General features: G+C 43.5%; 1 protein-coding gene across 1 annotated transcript in view; it reads left to right on the forward strand.

Annotated features, from left to right (window-relative positions):
* Positions 1-18,877, forward strand: part of LOC145415570 (protein masquerade-like) — a 45,306-nt gene that overhangs the window by 2,362 nt on the left and 24,067 nt on the right. The window contains exons 2-3 of the mRNA XM_080284792.1: positions 16,592-16,753; positions 17,333-17,429. Of these exons, the coding sequence (XP_080140918.1) occupies positions 16,592-16,753; positions 17,333-17,429 (259 nt within the window). The remainder of the gene's footprint in view (positions 1-16,591; positions 16,754-17,332; positions 17,430-18,877) is intronic.

Here is an 18,877-nt window from a genome sequence, read left to right on the forward strand (position 1 = left end):
TAACCCCACTCCACACCACACCACCAAACATAACCCCATTCGACATTACCTAACGCCACTCCACACCACTGCGGTCAACCCAATCCACTCATCACTCCACATACTTCATACCAAATCCCTACAACCCTAACCACATTTACAACAGCACTTAACACCCTCCCTGTGTACTCCCACACCAACCCACTCAACACACCACTCCACAACATACACTTACCTCACCTACATCTACAACCACAATTACCACTACAACCACAACAGAACCACCACATCAACATATAAGCCTTAGAATGACAACTTCAGCTATACCCTCACTGTAAAGGCACCCACTACAATACCAATCTACAACTACCATCCGCCTTAACGGGACTCAGGTAGTTAGATAACTGTCTCGCACTACCCCGACCTACAACAACAACTTCTATATTCATTTCACTCTAACCTGACCTAAAAATTGCCATCTCTCCATCTTGAATGCTGAGTTGTAACACTTAACACTAGAATATGATGCTAGTCACGAAGAAGTGCTGTGGAAAGGATGCAGAGTCGGAGTATTTCCATTTTCTGCATTTGGTATACGTGAAAGGAGACGTAAATGGACAAAACTCTGAGCCAAGTCAAAGTGAAAGAAATATAGAACATTCACAGCTACCAATACACCCACTGCTTCAAACACAGCTACAAGTACCGGCATTATGGCTACAATCACAACCACGGTTATAAAAGAAGCTAAAACTACAGCGCTACATTAAGCCAGAATCCATAATCACAAAGCTATATCTATGGAAAAGAGAGAGTGAGAGAGAGAGAGAGAGAGAGAGAGAGTTACGAAATCCATCCACCTCAGTAACGACCACGTAGAAAGCAGCAGTACCCAACAACTAAAAAAAAAGAGAGAGAGAAAAAGAAAAGGACAGCAAACAAAAGCTCTCTCCTCACCACCCTCTCCCTCCGGTGAAACAGCCAACAGGAAAAGCGCTTGATAGATCGGCCTAGAGGCTGGGAAACTGCTGAAAAAAGCTCTTCTAGGAAAGTTAGGAAGTATGTAAAGTTTTTTCCTCAATCCTTAGTTTCCAGGACGCCAGATTTCATTCTTTATACTACCGGACAAATATATTCAGAGTAGTAGTAGTAGTAGCAGTAGTAGAAGTAGTAGTAGTAGTAGTAGTAGTAGTAGTAGTAGTTGCAACCCCAGGCTCATCTGAACGTGAACCCAGTGGACTGCAGGCAAATTCCGACTTTCTTCTCCAGTTCTCCACACTTCTCTCGGCGGACTGAGGGAAGCATGTAACCAGGCAGTGAAGCCGCCTGGTTTTATCGGTGCCACCACATGAAGGCGTCCCTCTCCCGTACCAGCTCAATATTGAAGGGGATAATGAGGGCTATACCCAAACACAATCTCTCTCTCTCTCTCTCTCTCTCTCTTCAATCGTATTGGGGTAGCAAGAATAATGTCAAACTGACTAAGGCGCCAGATGGACTGATGGCAATTCACTCTAACAACAGATGTGGTTTACGCGCTACAATTCAAATCCCATTATGCAACCAGACTTTATTATTATCATTATTATTATTATTATTACTACTACTACTACTACTACTACTACTTTTTTTATGATATCGACTACGGTAACCTCGAATCGGGTTCCTACGCAACGAAAGAGGCCGTAATGGATTTGTCTGATGCTCCATACTCTGCTCTTTTCCCGGGTATATTTCCACTGATGGGGGGTGTTGGTGCTGGGGTGGGAAATAGGGATCATATTTTGTATTAATAATTTCCTGAATATTTATTGTATTTTCCTGTCATCGAATTGTCTGATGCTTTTTTATGCACGATAAGTAGATAGACAGAGAGATAGATAGGTAAATAGATAGCATGATAAATAGATAGAAAGATAGATAGATACACACACACACACACACACACACACACAAAACGACTGAGGCGAGCACGAAGTAAACAAATGGAAAAGAGAGAGTGTGCGTGTGGGAGGAAGAGAAAGAAATTACAAACAGCAAGGGTTGAAGCAGGTGTGTGTGTGTGTGTGTGTGTGTGTGTGTGTGTGTGTGTGTGTGTGTGTGTGTGTGTGTGTGTGTGTGAAATAGATAGATAGATAGATAGATAGAGAGAGAGAGAGAGAGAGAGAGAGAGACTGTGGTTTGACCTTCGACCCCACCCCTGAGGTCACCCACGCCTCAGCTCTTCCTCTCTAGGTCATGATAGTTGTGGTAGGGGTAGTGATTTTGCTAGCTGTGGTTGGGTGGTGGTTGTGGTAGTTGTGGTGGGTGGTAACTGTGGTAGACGTAGTAGCTGCGGGTAGGGGTAGGGGGTGTGGTGGTTGTGACAGTGGTGGTTGTGGTGGTAGTAGTGGTGGGTGGTTGCGTGGTAGGGGCAGGGACTGTGGAAGTTTTGGTACTTTTTTTTTTTTTTTTTTTTTTTTATGCGAGGAAGAAGGAACCAAAGGCCATGGCCCGCAGTAACAGTTCCCTCCAAGAGAAAAACAAAATACAATAGAGAGCCAAATTCAAGATCCGATCATTTTGAGATGCCTGGACACACTGCGTTTGAAAGACTGGAGATCATAGGCAGCAGGAAATACAGACAGAGGGAGACAGTTCCAGAGTTGACCTGTTGCATAAATGAAAGACTGGGAGTAACGGTTAACTCTTGCATTAGAGAGTTGGACAGAAAAGGGATGAGAGTTTGCTGCCAGACGGGTGCTACGCGCCCGTCGTAGAGGTGGAGGAATGCAAGCAGACAGTTCAGAGGAGCAGTGACCATTAAAGTAGCGATAGAAAAGAGATAAAGATGCAACAGTGCGGCGAAGAGACAGAGGTTGAAGGGAGTCAGTAAGAGGAGGAGAGTTAATGAGACGAAAAGCCTTTGACTCCACCCTATTGAGAAGAGCTGTATGTGGGGAGCCTCCCCACACATGAGAGTTGTACTCCACACAGGGGCGGATAAAACCCTGTATAGAGTCAACAATTGTGCAGGGGTAAAGAAAGAGCGGAGTCGGCTTAGCACACCCAATCTCTTAGAAGCAGATTTTACAAGAGATGTAATATGATCTTTCCAAGATAAGTCCCGAGTAAATGAAACCCCAAGCATGTTCAAGGATGATGCAGGATTAAGCTGAATATTATTAAACATTAATGGGTATACCTGTGGAAGATTTTGTCGGGTTGATAGGTGTAAGAACTGAGTCTTAGATGCATTAAAGACAACCATATTATTTTTACCCCAGTCAGCGATACGAGCCAAGTCAGACATTAGGTGTGCCATAGCCTCATCCCTTGTTTCTTGAAGTAACTGTTGAGATGGGCGTTGCGGGAACCGAATGGAAAGGTGAAGGGTGGAGTCATCAGCGTATGAGTGGATAGGGTTAGATGTACAGCTTAGAAGATCATTGATGAATAAAAGGAAGAGAGTTGGTGATAGGACAGAGCCCTGAGGAACACCACTGTTGATAGATCTAGGAGAAGAACGATGGCCGTCTACAACAGCGGCTATAGAACGACCAGAAAGGAAGCTAGCGATGAAGGCACAGATAGAAGGATAGAAACCGTAGGAGGGCAGTTTGGAAATTAAAGATTTATGCCAGACTCGATCGAAAGCCTTTGAGATGTCAAGTGCAATGGCAAAGCTTTCGCCAAAGTCCCGAAAGGAGGATGACCAGGAGTCTGAAAGGTAGGTGAGAAGATCGCCAGTGGAGCGTCCCTGACGGAACCCATACTGACGATCGGAAAGAAGGTTGTGATAGGAAAGATGCCTTAAAATTTTTCTATTAAGAATTGACTCGAAAACTTTTGAAATACAGGACGTTAAAGCAATTGGACGATAGTTGGAGGGTTGGGAGTGGTCACCCTTCTTTGGGACTGGCTGAATGAGAGCAAACTTCCAGCAAGAAGGAAAGGTACAAGTTGACAGACAAAGGCGAAAGAGTTTGCCTAGGCAGGGTGTAAGCACAGAAGCACAGTTCTTGAGAACAACAGGAGGGACCCCATCAGGCCCATATGCCTTGTTAGTACTGAGGCCAGTGATGGCAGAAAATACATCAACTGAAGAAATTTTAATGTCAGCCATGAGGAAGTCAGAGGGGAGAAGTGAAGGAGGAACAGCACCGGAATCGTCTAAGGTGGAATTGGAGGAGAAAGTCTGTGCGAAGAGATCTGCTTTATCAGTAGAAGAAATAGCTACAGAACCATCAGAGTAGAAAAGAGGAGGGAAGGATGATGAGGTAAAGTTGTTAGAAAGATTTTTGGCAAGGTGCCAGAAGGAGCGGGAAGAATTCGAGTTGGAGAGTTGAGAGCATTTAGTATGGATGAAATTATTTTTAGTAGAGCGAAGAACAGACTTAGCACGATTCCGGGCAGAAACGTAAAGATGATGTGATTCAGGTGTGGGTTGGCTCCGGTACCATTTGTAGGCCCTCTCCTTGTTGCGGACAGCATTAGAACAAGCGTGATTAAACCAAGGCTTTCTTGCGTTAGTCAAAGGATATGAGAAAGGAATGTATGCTTCCATGCCCGAGAGAATAACCTCCGTAATGCGCGAGGCACACTCAGATGGCTCCCGGCCATGGAAGCAATAATCATTCCAGGAAAATCAAAGAAGTACTGCCTGAGGGCCTCCCAGTTAGCGGCTCCAAAAAGTGCCACAGACGACGTTTCCCTGGAGGGTCCACAGGCCGTACCGGAGTGATAGGACAGGTTAAGGTAATAAGGTTGTGATCGGAGGAGCCCAACGGAGAGAAAAGATTAACAGAGTAAGCAGAAGGATTAGTTGTGAGGAAGAGGTCAAGTATGTTGGAGCTCTCTCCAAGGCGGTCAGGGATACGGGTAGGGTGCTGTACAAGCTGCTCTAGGTCATTAAGGATAGAAAAGATGTAGGCTTGTTCACCAGGTGGATCCGTGAAAGGAGAGGAGAGCCAAAGGTGGTGGTGAACATTGAAATCTCCAAGAATGGAGATTTCAGAGAAAGGAGAAATGGACAGAATGTGTTCCATCGTAGAAGTAAGATAGTCAAAGAATTTTTGATAGTCAGTAGAATTCGGGGATAAGTAAACAGCACAGATATATTTAGTCAGAGAATGACAGGAAAGCCGAAGCCAGAGTGTGGAGAATTCAGAAGAATCAAGTTCAGGAACACGAGAGCAAGATAAGTCGTTGCGTATGTATACACAACAGCCACCTTTGGCTTTGAAATGAGTATAGAGAAAGTAGGAGGATACAGAAAGGGTTTGCTGTCGGTTGCCTCAGACAGCTGAGTCTCCGTCAGAAAAGAAGGTGAGGTTTAGAGGAGGAGAGGTGGTGCTCAACAGAGCGAAAGTTAGATGAAAGGCCGCGAATGTTGCAGAAATGAAGAAGAAGAGAGTCAGACAGTGGTTCCAGGCACCTCGAGTCGTCACCGGGAGAGGGGCAGATGGCGGGGGCATTTATGGTCCCCCCCCCTGGGGACTCCGAGGCTTGATTAATAGACGCCATTTTTATTGATTTTTGAAAAGGAAGTGTAGTGTGTACTGTGCATGTAGTTTGGTGAAGATAGTTAGAGAAATTTGTACTGGAGAGCATGCTGGCCTACTCTCTGTGTAACTGAGACACTGAAAAAGTTCAGCAAAGGGGGATGGTCAGGAACTAGTCCTGAGGGCTGATGAAACGGGAGCTCCAGCACTCCCTGTCATCAGCTTTCCATCCACCTCGGGAGTACTGCCCTGCTCGACTGGTGCTACAGTGCGGTTTTGGTAGTTCTCGTGGATGGTAGTGTGGTAGGGATGGAGGGTGTGGTGAGACTGACAACTGTTATATTGGTGGTAGTTGTGGTTGGACAGGAGTTGTGGTAATTTTTGGTAGAGGTAGGATTCGTGGTAACTGTGGTAGAGGTAGGAATCGTGGTAGTTGTGGCAGGGGTAGGATTCATGGTAGCTGTGATAGGAGTGACACTGTGGCACGTATGGCCCACTGCGTAAGACACAGAGAAGGGGAGAGGAACATTAGAGAGAAGAGCAAAACATCATGAGAGAGAAAATGAGAGGAAGATTGGGAAGAGGAGAGGAAAGGGGTGGGGAAGAAGGGAGACGAATGATTAGGAGAAGGAAAAGAGACAAGAGAAAGACGTGAGAGAAGAAAAGAGGATGAAGTTGAGGAAGAAGAGATGAGAAGAGTACATGTAGGGAAAGAGGTATGACAGACAGGAAGAAAGGATGATATCAGGGAAGGGGAAAGGAGGAGGATGTTAGAAGAGAGGGGGGAGTACAGCCAGGAGAAGGAGAAGATAAGGAGGAAGACAGGAGAGGCAGGAAGAGGAGGAGGATAGGAAAAAGAAATAGAGGGAGGACAGGAGGAAGATACGGAGAAAAAAAAGGTGAGGACCAGGGAAGAAGAAAGGTGGAGGATGGTATAAAAAAAAAAAAACGAATACAAGCAGGAGATGAGGATAATATGGAGGAAGAAAGAATGAAGGAAGAAGGGGAAAGGTTAAGAAGAAAAGAGTACAACAGAACTGAAAAGTGTATGAAGTCGACGTCTTTTTTGGAAATTACAACAAGAGGGTGAAAACAATGGGACAGTGAGAGAGGAAGACCGAGAAAGAGGTGAAGAGAAAGAATGGCAGAATACGTAAGGGAAGGAGGGTTGGAGTGGCGGGAGGGAGTACAGGGGAGTGGAAACAGAGAGGCTTGGAGAGATAGGAGAGAGTACTAAGAAGCTAGGCGGCATTTTTTACTACAGCTTCCATGGATAAAGATTTGAATAGAGGGTCTGGCAGTTAATATACAGATAAACAGAATCCACAAGAGGTAACAGATGTATTCCAAAGCCAATTCCCCAAGTACTTGGCTCACACAGGCGTTCGTCTACCCTCTGACCCCAATTCACACATCCCTCTGTCGTGGTTGGATATGGCCGCACTGCAGACCCTTTGGCAAACACACATCAGACAATATCCCCCACTGGACCACGACTCTCATCCTCCCGCCCATACACAGGACTTAACCCCCTCAGTCTAAAGGCGTCTCTCTCTCTCTCTCTCTCTCTCTCTCTCTCTCTCTCTCTCTCTCTATCTATCTATCTATCTATCTATCCATCTGCCCATCTGTAGTAACGTGATTAGATAGTTTCCTTTAGCCTCTTCACAACCTCTCTCCCCCTAAGCTGAATGGAGTCTCTGAAAGTAATAAGAAGTTCTAAAAATACATCATCAATTTTAAGGGAATATCTCTCGTGTTCTGTAGAGCTCTTTCATCCTTTCTCTACAGTGACGACTTTTGTACTGTTTTCTTGTTACCTCGAGAAATGGCGAGATTAAATTATAACCTTCATTTGCTAAGCTTTGGAGAGTCTTTTGAAGCTAAGGAGACTGGATACAACCTTCATGTATTTCGACCTTGAGGGATTACTAGCTTCCACTCACCCTGTTTCACTACTTGGTCTCCCCTAAGCTGAATAAAGCCGTCTGGAGGTGGCAACAATAAAGCAAGACCAGAGCACGGATGCCCTAGTTATTCTTTAAGCTCAACCAACCCTACAAATCACACCAGTTAACAATGACTACAAAAGCTAGGCGAGTGACAGAGGCGGCACAATGGAGGGCGTTGTTCAAGCTCTCCAGGGGTTACATTTATAATCCCTCTCCAGCTTTAGTTGCATATAGGAATGCTTTTTACAGTTATATCTACATTTATAAAGCTACTAAACCAAAGCGAATATTAAAGTGGAAAATACGACTTAGCACAATAATTCCTGATAATAAATAAATGTTTTGGAGTGTGATTTATGAGGAAAATTTGTTCAGATTGTCTATGGATGCTACCCCAGAGCGACCCGAATCCGACCATGACGAAGGGGTGTGAAACGGGGTCAGAGGAAGGAAGATCACCAGCAGAGGAAGGGGTGAATTTACCTTGGAATTCATCTTGTCTCTTATGCAATGTGTTTATCTGAGAGAGAGAGAGAGAGAGAGAGAGAGAGAGAGAGAACCAACCTTCTTTCTCGTCATTCTTCACCACTTCCTCTTGCCATTTCTTCTTTTCCTTCCTCTGTTTTTGTGGTGTCTATTAATTTTTTACCTGAGGCCTCCAGTTCCAGAGTTCATCCAGTATATTCTAGACAAAAAACCGCCTCCAAGCTTCTCTGTCAACAATCATCACTATGCCCCCTCTACCAACCGCCTCCCATCCCCACTACACATGTATGGATGGAGTTTCATATTGTACTCTCTCTCTCTCTCTCTCTCTCTCTCTCTCTCTCTCTCTTGTGCTGATCTCCATAAAGAATGACCCACTCTTTCCACACCTCACACCTGCAGTCCCTAAGCATCTGGGGCGCACCAACGCAAGTGTGTGTGTGTGTGTGTGTGTGTGTGTGTGTGTGTGTGTTGGGAAAGGCTGAGGTTATATTCTCGCGGTCTGTCTTATTTTGTGGGAAGTGGGCGGGGAGGTCCGTCTGGGGAGTTGCACGGTCATGTAGTGGTGATGTAACAGTAATAGTGATGAGGAGAACAGTAGTAATGACGATGTAAACAGTAATAACCTTATTTTCAACCAGTATACCTAGCCTATCATCATAACTGTTTAACTATAACTACGGTCACTACACCTACTCATCACCATCACCACAGCTATCATCACTATCCCCTCAAAAACGCCTACACCCACGGCATCTATCAAGAGACACTCAAAAGCACGAATATCACCTTCATCTGGTGTCTCTCATACCATCATCGCCATACTCATCACCAGTCACCAATTCAACACAACTATCATATTAATCACATTATTGCCACAGCACGTCCACACACACACACACACACGTCACCATTACATCCACATCACCACCAATGGCTTGCTATCACCACTATCACCACTGCATCTATGTACACACTGCACTCAAAGATTTCAGCGCTATTTTTTTTATTTTTTTTTTTTATCTAAACTAAAATTTTATTATTGTACACGGATAGACCTCAATGCCATCATACCAGCAAGTAGTGATCCAACAGGAGGTCTTGTCCAATTTAACATCATTTAATACTATTAGCACATGCAAATATTTCACTGTTATCGTTACGTAGTGATCTCAAGGGGCATTATTTTTACCACCATACATCACTTCACACAGACTTCAATGCCATCGTTAAGAAGTGATCTCAAGGGACAATATCATTACCACATTACTTCACAAAGACTTCAATGCCTTTAAGTAGTGATCTCAAGGGACATTACATTTTCCACCATACATCACTTCACAAAGACTTCAATGCCATCGTTAAGTAGTGATCTCAAGGGACAATACTTTTACCATCATACATCACTTCACAATGACTTCAATGCCATCGTTAAGTAGTGACCTCAGGGAACTATTCATTTACCATAACAAACACTTAAGAATGATAGTACGTAGTGATCTCAAGGGACTGGTCATTTTCCATCATATATCTCTATCCAAAGACTTCAATGCCATTTTTAAGAAGTGATCTCAAAGGACTACTCAATTACCATCACAAAGATTTCAATGTTGTCTTTAAGTAGTGACCTCAAAGGACTATTCATTTGCCATCACAAAGACTTCAATGCCATTTTTAAGTAGTGATCTCAAAGGACTATTCATTTACCATAACAAAGATCTCAATGCCATCGTACAAAGATTTCAATGCGTCTTTAAGTAGTGATCTCAAGAGACGATATCAAATTCACCATCACATCGCCACACAAAAAAGTCAATGCTATCCTAAGTAGTAATCTCAAATAACACTCATAATTTCCTGACCTTTTAGTAATTCTCTAGTATGAGTGTGGATGGTATAAGTGATGTGGAATGACTGGGGTGGTGTGGATATGGTAGTGATATGAAGACGGGCGACTGTGCAAGAGATCTAAGCAGTCTGAATATACGGTTAGGGCATTACTTCTGTGTATGTGGTTGTGACTTACGGTATTTTTTAACACTGAGAGAGCAAATGGAAAGATGGAAGAACAGTTAAAAACACCCATACGTCAGGTTCATTCCACTACACACGCTGCCTGATGGTCCTCCTACTTTCACGCTTTCTCTTTCTTTGTTTCTGGATATTGATGCTTCACCCCGTCTCTTCGGTGCAATTTAGGGTTGGGATGGTAAACATGATGACATACCGGTACTGTAAGCATCAATATTCTTTCATATCTTACTTTTATTAGCATTGACAGATTACACGAATATCATAGACACAAATATATAACGGTGCGATGCAGAAATTAAACTGGTAAGGAAGAGTTAGAGACAGCCTTCCAAGTTGACTATACAGTACTCGTTTTTACTTTCTGGTCTAAAATTTCTCTCTCTCCATCTTGAATGCTGATTTGTAATAACGGATTAGCAAAAGAATACGATGCTCGTCAGAGAGAAATGCTAAGGGAAAAATGTAGAGCCGTAGAACCGTCTTATATTGCCACTGAGATATCTGAAATAAGTTGCAAAAGGACGAAACTCTGGACCAAGTTAAAGTTAAAGGAGCATAGTCACGAAGAAACACTATAGAAAGGATGTAGAGCTCACTGTCAAAATCTCTGCCAAGTTAAAGCAAATGACCAACAGAATGAGTCTTTCTTTAAAGTGTGCCCTTGCCAAATGTAGTTGCTGGATAGACTAACACTAAAATATGGTACTAGTCACGAAGAAGTATTATGGATAGACTGTAGAGCCATAGCATTGTCTTATTCCGTCACCGGGTACTGGAAATAAACTGCAGAAGAAAACAAGAAATTCGCGCCAGGTTAAAGTGAGTTATAAGATACGAGCCTCGATACAGTCTTCCCTTACCAAATGCAGTCACTGGATAAGCCCGCCCGTGACCTTCAGACGCTGTTACTCTGGCATCCTTGAAAACGTTTGGCCCGTATCTGTTTTCGTGGGGTGGGGATTTTTCTGATGCAAGACCTCCTAAACCTACGCGTTGTATTTTGATTGGTGTGTGTGTGTGTGTGTGTGTGTGTGTGTGTGTGTGTGTGTGTGTGTGTGTGTGTGTGTGTGTGTGTGTGTGTGTGTGTGTGTGTGGAGAGTATCACCCTATCAAGCAATGTACTGTATTACGTCTTCTTTACCAGTTATTTCAGCACATTACAGTACACTGATATTTTCTTACTTGGTGTGTAGGTATCAAGGCGTTCCAATCTCATCTTGTCCTTCAGGCTTCAGTTCCAAGGGCTTGCTGGGATTTATTGCTCACATAATGCCCCGGGGCCCGACGCTCCTGACGGGTAAATACAGAAGTTACATAAATACACAGACCGACTTTCTGGTTGTGGAAGCTGGAGGGCAGGATAGCATACCAGAAGGATTTGAGCCGGAAAAGAGGTCTGAATGATGATGAATATTATGATGATGATGATGATGATGATGATGATGATGATGATGATGGTGGTGGTGGTGGTGGTGGTGGTGGTGATGTTGATGATGAAGATGATGATGATGATGATGATGATGATGATGATGATGATGATGATAAATAAGCCAAAACAAAGAGATAAGGTGCAAGGGAGGCTCTCAAACTCACGAAATAAAGAAAGGTAAATACATAGACCTTTGTTAGAATATAATGCGGTCAAGATCAAGAAGAAGAAGAGCTCCTAGGTTTTTTTTTATATATTTATACCTTTGTACCATTACTGAAACATACGATGGAAAATGGAAGAAGTTTGGCCTTTAATTAATAGGCTCGTATTCTACATGCCTCTCAAGTCCGTAACACCTTTTCTCTGGTGATTTATTTTCCACATTACAGCGCATATTCTCTCGTATGCTTTTAATACAAACGATTATATTAAAAGGATATAAGTATCAAACAAGAGGATACTACGGTGTCATACGTAAAATAAATCGCTAAGGAAGTGATGCAACGGAGTTTTCAAAGTCAAATAGATTAGACACCTCGGCGGACTCAGTTTTAATTAGACTTATGTGTGTACTTAGAGTGTGGGCGGAAGTATTCTCGCTCTCACTCCGCGTGCTTAAACAGTTATAGCGTTGTGTGTGTGTGTGTGTGTGTGTGTGTGTGTGTGTGTGTGTGTGTGTGTGTGTGTGTGTGTGTGTGTGTGTAAGAGCCGCCATCCACACTTCCTGGCGTGCTGTTTGCTTATGCCTGCGGAGGAATGTGTGTGTGTGTGTGTGTGTGTGTGTGTGTGTGTGTGTGTGTGTGTGTGTGTGTGTGTGTGTGTGTGTGTGTGTGTGTGTGTGTGCGCGCAGCGCTAGGATATAAAATAGTACCCCTTGATAATTCTGTAGTTTCTTCAAGTACGGAAGTTTTGTTGTTTGATGTTTACTCTCTCTCTCTCTCTCTCTCTCTCTCTCCCTCTCTCTCTGAATTTTCTCCTCTATTATTTTATTGGTTTTCTTCCTATCAGCTCAACCTCCTCTTGTCTCTCTTCGTCTTCTCCTTTTCCTTTCCGTTTCTTCTCTTCCTTTCATTGTCATTTCTTCTCTAATTTTCTTTCTCATTTCTCGTTTCTTCCTCCTTCTCCTCCCTCTTCCTCCTGTCCTTTCCTTTCCCCTTCTCTTTTCCTTCTCACTCTTTCCTCCTCTTCTTTCCTCTTCCCGTCTCTTCTCTTCCTCCTCCCCTCCTCCCATCTGCGTCCCCCTACCCCCTCCAAATGGCACAGTGTAGTATGTGGATAAAGAAGACACCTGTGATGCTTCCTAGTACTGTGTGGGGGGCCTCAGGTAACGGAGCGGTGAGGTGTGTGTGTGTGTGTGTGTGTGTGTGTGTGTGTGTGTGTGTGTGTGTGTGTGTGTGTGTGTGTGTGCGTGCGTGCGTGCGTGCGTGCGTGCGTGCGTGCGTGCGTGCGTGTGCGTGTGTGTGTGTGTGTGTGTGTGTGTGTGTGTGTGTGTGTGTGTGATAGATAAAGATAGGGAGAGGGGGGGACACAGGTAGAAAATGAAGGGGAGAAGAAATACAAGAGGAAAAAGAAAACGAAAACACGAAAGTAAGAAAAGCAAAATGAAAATCTGAAGGAGAAGGAGGAGGAGGAGGAGGAAAAAGAGAAGCAGGAAATATAAGGAAAATGAAAAAAAATAACATAAAATAACGTAACCACAACACTCCAAGCACCAATTCTCAGCTTTCCACCCCACTGTCATTTTGCCTTGATCCAGAAGCGATTATATATGTGAAGGCGACAATTTGTACACAGGCAGGATTTCAATGGCAATGGCTGTACTTCCAGGGGGTCAGAGTCAGGGGTTATGTGCAACTGAACGCTAGAGGAAAGGGGAAGAAAACTGGAAAAATATATTGTGCTGAATTAGTGAGATAGTTGTTAATGTTGCTGTTGCTGTTGTTGAGTGAGAATGTTGTTGTTGTTGTTGTTGTTGGTGGTGGTAGTGGTGGAGGTGGTGGTGGTGGTGAGTGAGAATGTAGTAGCTGTTGTTGTTGGTGTTGGTGTTTTGTGGTATTATCGTCAGTCTTACCGATATTGTCACTTTAATTCCAGTTCTCGTTAATAAGACAATATTATGGAATTATCTAAGTACGCTTTTCTTCCATCTTCAGTAGAATTTACAAATGAATCTTTCTAAGGCACGGACGTCAACACTGGTCTCATTTTCTGCTTTCTTTTTCAATTACTGTATTTTCTATTAGTTCCGTAAAATAGTGTCCATCAGCTAGCACTGATAACATTTCGGTTCCAGGAGAATTTGTTTTTATTTCTGTGCATTAAAGTTTGCAGTAACGTTGGCTCCATAACAGAACAGTCCTACAGCCATATACTGAATGTGAACTTTAGAAAGGCCTGAGTAGAACAGAGACTGCAGTATTGAAAAGCTTATAAAAGAACGACAAAGGTTGAATGAAAAACTGAACGTAGTGACTAGTAACTGGAAAAAATCATAAACTCGTGATTAAACCCACTTGTGAATGTCAGCCTCAAAATGACATCAGGCTGGTGATAAAATTAAAACTGTACATATTCCCTTCACTTCGTGGGGTCACTCCTAAGCTGATCATTCAAAAGTGCTCGTCTGTAGCAAAAAGTATTACCAAAATCGTCACCCTTCTAAGTATATTAACGAAAACGCCCCGTAAGAAACTTTTAGTACACATGGGCCACAGGCAGTACACATTATACTCCGCGAGTTTTCTCTGACGTGTGTATTTTTGGCGGGAGTTTGATGTCAGAAGAGAAACCACAGCGAACCGAACTTCATATCCGGGTGTGGTGGTGGTGGTGATGTGAGAGATGTGATTGTGGTGACTGTGGTGAAGTGGTGGTGGTGATTGTGGTTTAGTTGGTATTACTAGTGGTGGTGGTGGTGGTATTTGTGGTGGAGGTGGTATCAATAGTATGACAGTGGTGGAGATGGTATTAACAATGGTGGTGGTGACTGTGGTGGAGATGATATTAACAATGATGGTGGTGACTGTGGTGGATATGGTATTAACAGTGGTGGTGGTGACTGTGGTGGAGATGGTATAACAGTGGTGGTGGTGACTGGTGGAGATGGAATTAAGAGTGATGTTGATTGTGGTTGAGTTGGTATTAAGATGACTGGTGGAGGTGGTATTAAGTGGACGTGGTGACTGGCGAATGTGGTATTGACAGTAGTAGTAAATGTGGTGGAGGTGATATTAATATTGGTGGTGATTGTAACAGAGCTGGTATTAAAAGTGATGCTGACTGTAATGACGGTGGTGATGGTGATAGCGATAGAAATAGTTATGACAATTAAGGGAAAGGTGACGGCACTTGTAGAGGTGATGATTATAGTGAGGACTGAAGGTAGGTCTGGTATAGAGGCATTGTGGATTTACAGTGTTCTTTGTTTTATGTGGTGGAGAGAGTGTGGTGATGCATGGTGGAGTATGATTGACTGTGATGGAGTGTGGTAGATGAGGTAGAGGAGCATGGTGAAGTAGTGAGTGCTGTGGATGGGAAAGGTGGTGGTTGAACTGGTTGAACTAAGAGTGAAGGAGTACAGTAGTGGAAAAGTGTGGTGAACTGTGGTGAGTAATAACAAAGAGTGTGGTGAAGGTGTATAACTGAGTGGAGGGTGGAGGAGTGTGGTGGAATATTGTGGAGGCAGTGATGGAGGAGTGCAGTGGCGAGCATGTGGAGGACTGTGAAGTGATATATGGGTGTGGTGGAAGTTGTGGTAGAGTGTGGGTGAAGTCTGAAGGATGGGTGTAGATTGTGGTAGCGGAGTGGAGGAGTGTGCTGGAGGAGTGTGGCTGACTCTGGTGAAATATTGTGCAGGGCATTTAGAAAAGTGTGGCAGACTTTGAATAGAGAATGTAGTTGACTGTTGTGGAGTATGACAGAGGACCTTTAAAGAAGTGTGGATGACTGTGGTGGAATGTGTCTGACCGTGGTGGGGTGTGGTAGAGTATTGTGGAGTATGGCGGTGGGGTGTGGTGGAGTAGTGTGGCTGAGTGCGATAGGTCGGACCCTGAGCCACCACAGCCGGCTGGAGTAACGGTATCAGGAGCATCTGAATAACATGCTGATACGTCTCTCTTAACCCCCACTCCACCCCTCCTCCAACCCCTCACTCCCCTCCCCTCTCCCAACCTCTCACTCCCCTCCCCTCCCCAACCCCTCACACCCCACCCCACGCTCCCTCACTACTGAACCCCCTCCAGACCCCACTTCCTAGATAGTGAACCCCCATAATATCCACTTCAGACACCTCTCTAATATCAGTACCTCTCGTCTCACTTTCTCGCTAGTGAATCCTTCCCCCCAACTCCACTTCCTCGACTGAACCACCAACCCCACTTCCCCAATTGAACCCCAGCCCCACTTCCCAGTTACTGAACCATGTCACCTTCACCTCTTCCATTTTGCACATTGCTTACAACAATCGCCACATAATCCTCATTCGCTTCACAAACCCCACTACTAGTAATGCCCCCACCGTCTCCCCTCCCACACACATACACTTCCCAAACCCCTCCCTCCTCGCTTTTGGCAACCTCCTTTTCCTCTCCTAATAGGTAGTACAAACATTCTGTCTTCTTTGTAGATGAAACCATCCTCTTTGCTTCCGTTTCATCCTCTCCTTTACATAGAGCATTAGCAAGAAAGTCATTGTGCAATGGAAAACACTATTATATTTCACACACACACACACACACACACACACACACACACACCTGGTACTGCCATACTTAACACTGCCACACCTGACACTGCCAAACACGGTCACACCTGGCACTACTGATGAAATTTATCTCATGTGCTGTTCTTGTGCAGGACTACTTCCCCATCTTCTTACTTGTGCCGCGCTTGTTTTCCGTAATATCGCCTCTCCCTTAATGCTCCTCTGTCAGTGAAGACGAAAGCTCTATACGAATTGTTACAGATGTGAACACCTGTCGGTCATTTGTTTAACTTATTTACTTCTGCCTATCTCTATATTTTTTGCAGTAGTCGTTGCTCGGGAAATATTAGTGTTCCTTTTTTGTGCGAAATGCTAAAAACAGTCTTCTTGATTATTAGGTAATTTTCTGATAACGCCATTTGGTAAAACTATTTGCATTTTCTTTATTACGAAATTATTAAAATAAGTTGCATTACGCCTTGCAGTTTAGATACCAGCTTAATAGTCTCTCTTTTTTCCACAGAATCACACACACTACAAGTCGTCAGCCGGCCAGCATCATGGCGGTCGGGTGAAGCCAGGCAGCCGACATCTTGGCAGTCCTGTACCTAAAGCGCGGCCAGGAGGAGCCTCACACACGCGAGAGAGGCGAGAGGGGGAGCAGGCGAGGAGGGAGAACATTAGTGTGAGAGAAAAACAGAGGGAAGGGAAGTAGGAAAACGAAGGAAGAGGAAGAGACACGGGAGAAAGAGGGAAGAAGAAGAGAGAGGGGAGAGGTGTATTTAAAGACAATTTTTGCGGGGAGAAGAGCACAAGTTTTAAGTTACGTGGAGGAAATGACGGTGTAAAATGCACTTCTAAACAGAAGAACTTTACTGTGAAGTGTACTAGCGATTTTTTTCTTTAATATTGCTGAACGAACTAGGAAAAAGGGTATAAAATCATAAACACTGAAAGGGTTTTTATTTTTTGAAAGATTTAGACAAGAAACCTATAAAACTTAAACAAAGAAGTGTGTTATTAAAAATTGAACTTATAGTGAATTGAAGAAGAAACTGTAACCAGCCAGTCAATCCAGAAACAATAATTCAAAAAAGGAGGAACAACTGATTAGCGAGAAATTTCAACCCGACTGATATTTCCGGGTTGAATAAGTGACTGATTCGTCTACCCATTCAAGTAAACACGCAAGATGATGATGAGTAACCGCAGACGCATCTCACTGGGGATGTCTTTCGCCCTTGTGACCCTATTTCTGGGCCAGGTCAGGGCTCAGGACTCACCTACTACCACCCCAGCACCTACCACAACTACCACCATCGCTACCACCTCGTCCTCTATTTCCCCTTCCATCATATCCAGTAAGTAGACGTAAAACAGAATTTCGTCCTGTTTCCAAGACTGTACATAATCTTTGTTTACATGGAGAAACGAACTATCTTGGCTCTTGTGCTGTTCTGTCTTTCACACCACACAGACCCATTTTTACCTGAGACCAACTCTAGATGAGACCAGTGTTAGGAGGCCAGTTTCTTTTGAGACCAGTTTGACATTAGACCAACTTTATGGACACGAGACTAGTTTTAGGAGACTATATTTCTAAGACCAGTTTCTAGAGAGTGTTTTTAAGAGACCAGTGTGACAGGAGACCAACTTCATATGTGACCACTTCTGAGACACCAGCTCCACACCAGACGAACGTAGACTAACATAACACGAGACCATCTTCATACTAGACCAGTCTTCTGAAAACAATTTTACAAGAAACCAACTTATAGACCAACTGCACCAAAGACCAGTTTTACGAGGTTAATTTTAAGAGACCAATATGAGACCAATTTTACGAGACTAATTTTAAGAGACTAATATGAGACCAGTTTTACGAGATCAACTTCACACGAGACCGACTATACGAGAGATTCGTTTTACGAGACCAGTTTTAAGACAAGTTTACACGAGACCAAATTCACATGAGATTAGTTTCACGAGACCAGCTATAGGGGACCAAGGGACCAACTCCACACAGAATCAGCTCCACACTAAACTAGATTTCCGAAACATACTGTACGAGACCAATATTACGAGACCACAGATGGACCAATTTTGCAAGACCATTTTGACGAGACCACAGACAGACAAATATTACGAGACCAATTTGACGAAACCACAGACAGACCAATTTTACGAGACCACAGACGGACCAATTTTACGAGACCACCGATGGATCAATTTTGCCAGACAAATTTGACGAGAGACCATGGCAGACCCACACACAGACCTTATTCTTTTTTTCTTAAATAGGATGTCATGTAATAAACTATTTTTATTTATTTCTGTGATCAAATGAAGGTGGTCTGGGGAAAATATGTGCTAATTATATCTAAATAGTAAAAATAAATAAATAAATAGGTAAAATAGAATAAATATGGGAGCTTCGATGTGCCTAAATATTCACTAAATACTGGCACATGTATAGAACTGAGAGAGAGAGAGAGAGAGAAAGAGAGAGAGAGAGAGAATGTGTATTATTTAAAAAAAAGCACATGTTTTCTCTTAACCCTCCATCGTTCTATCAAATCTACATAAATATCAATAAACCTGCTTGTTATATAAAACCAAATATTTATAAACCTCTTCCGTAAATAAAAATAACATTAATATACCAGAACAATCTCCCACAGATGGACGAAGTATGGTATAAGTCTCACAGGCATCTCATAAATGTGTGTTACTGTGTCGTGTGTTTCTCCCTGCATATCATTGTTGTGGTCTTATGAGAGAGAGAGAGAGAGAGAGAGGTTGTCCTGTG

This window comes from Coenobita brevimanus, chromosome 103 (genome assembly GCF_032717465.1).
Source record: "Coenobita brevimanus isolate Jiangsu-jjx chromosome 103, ASM3271746v2, whole genome shotgun sequence".
Lineage (NCBI taxonomy): Eukaryota > Metazoa > Arthropoda > Malacostraca > Decapoda > Coenobitidae > Coenobita > Coenobita brevimanus.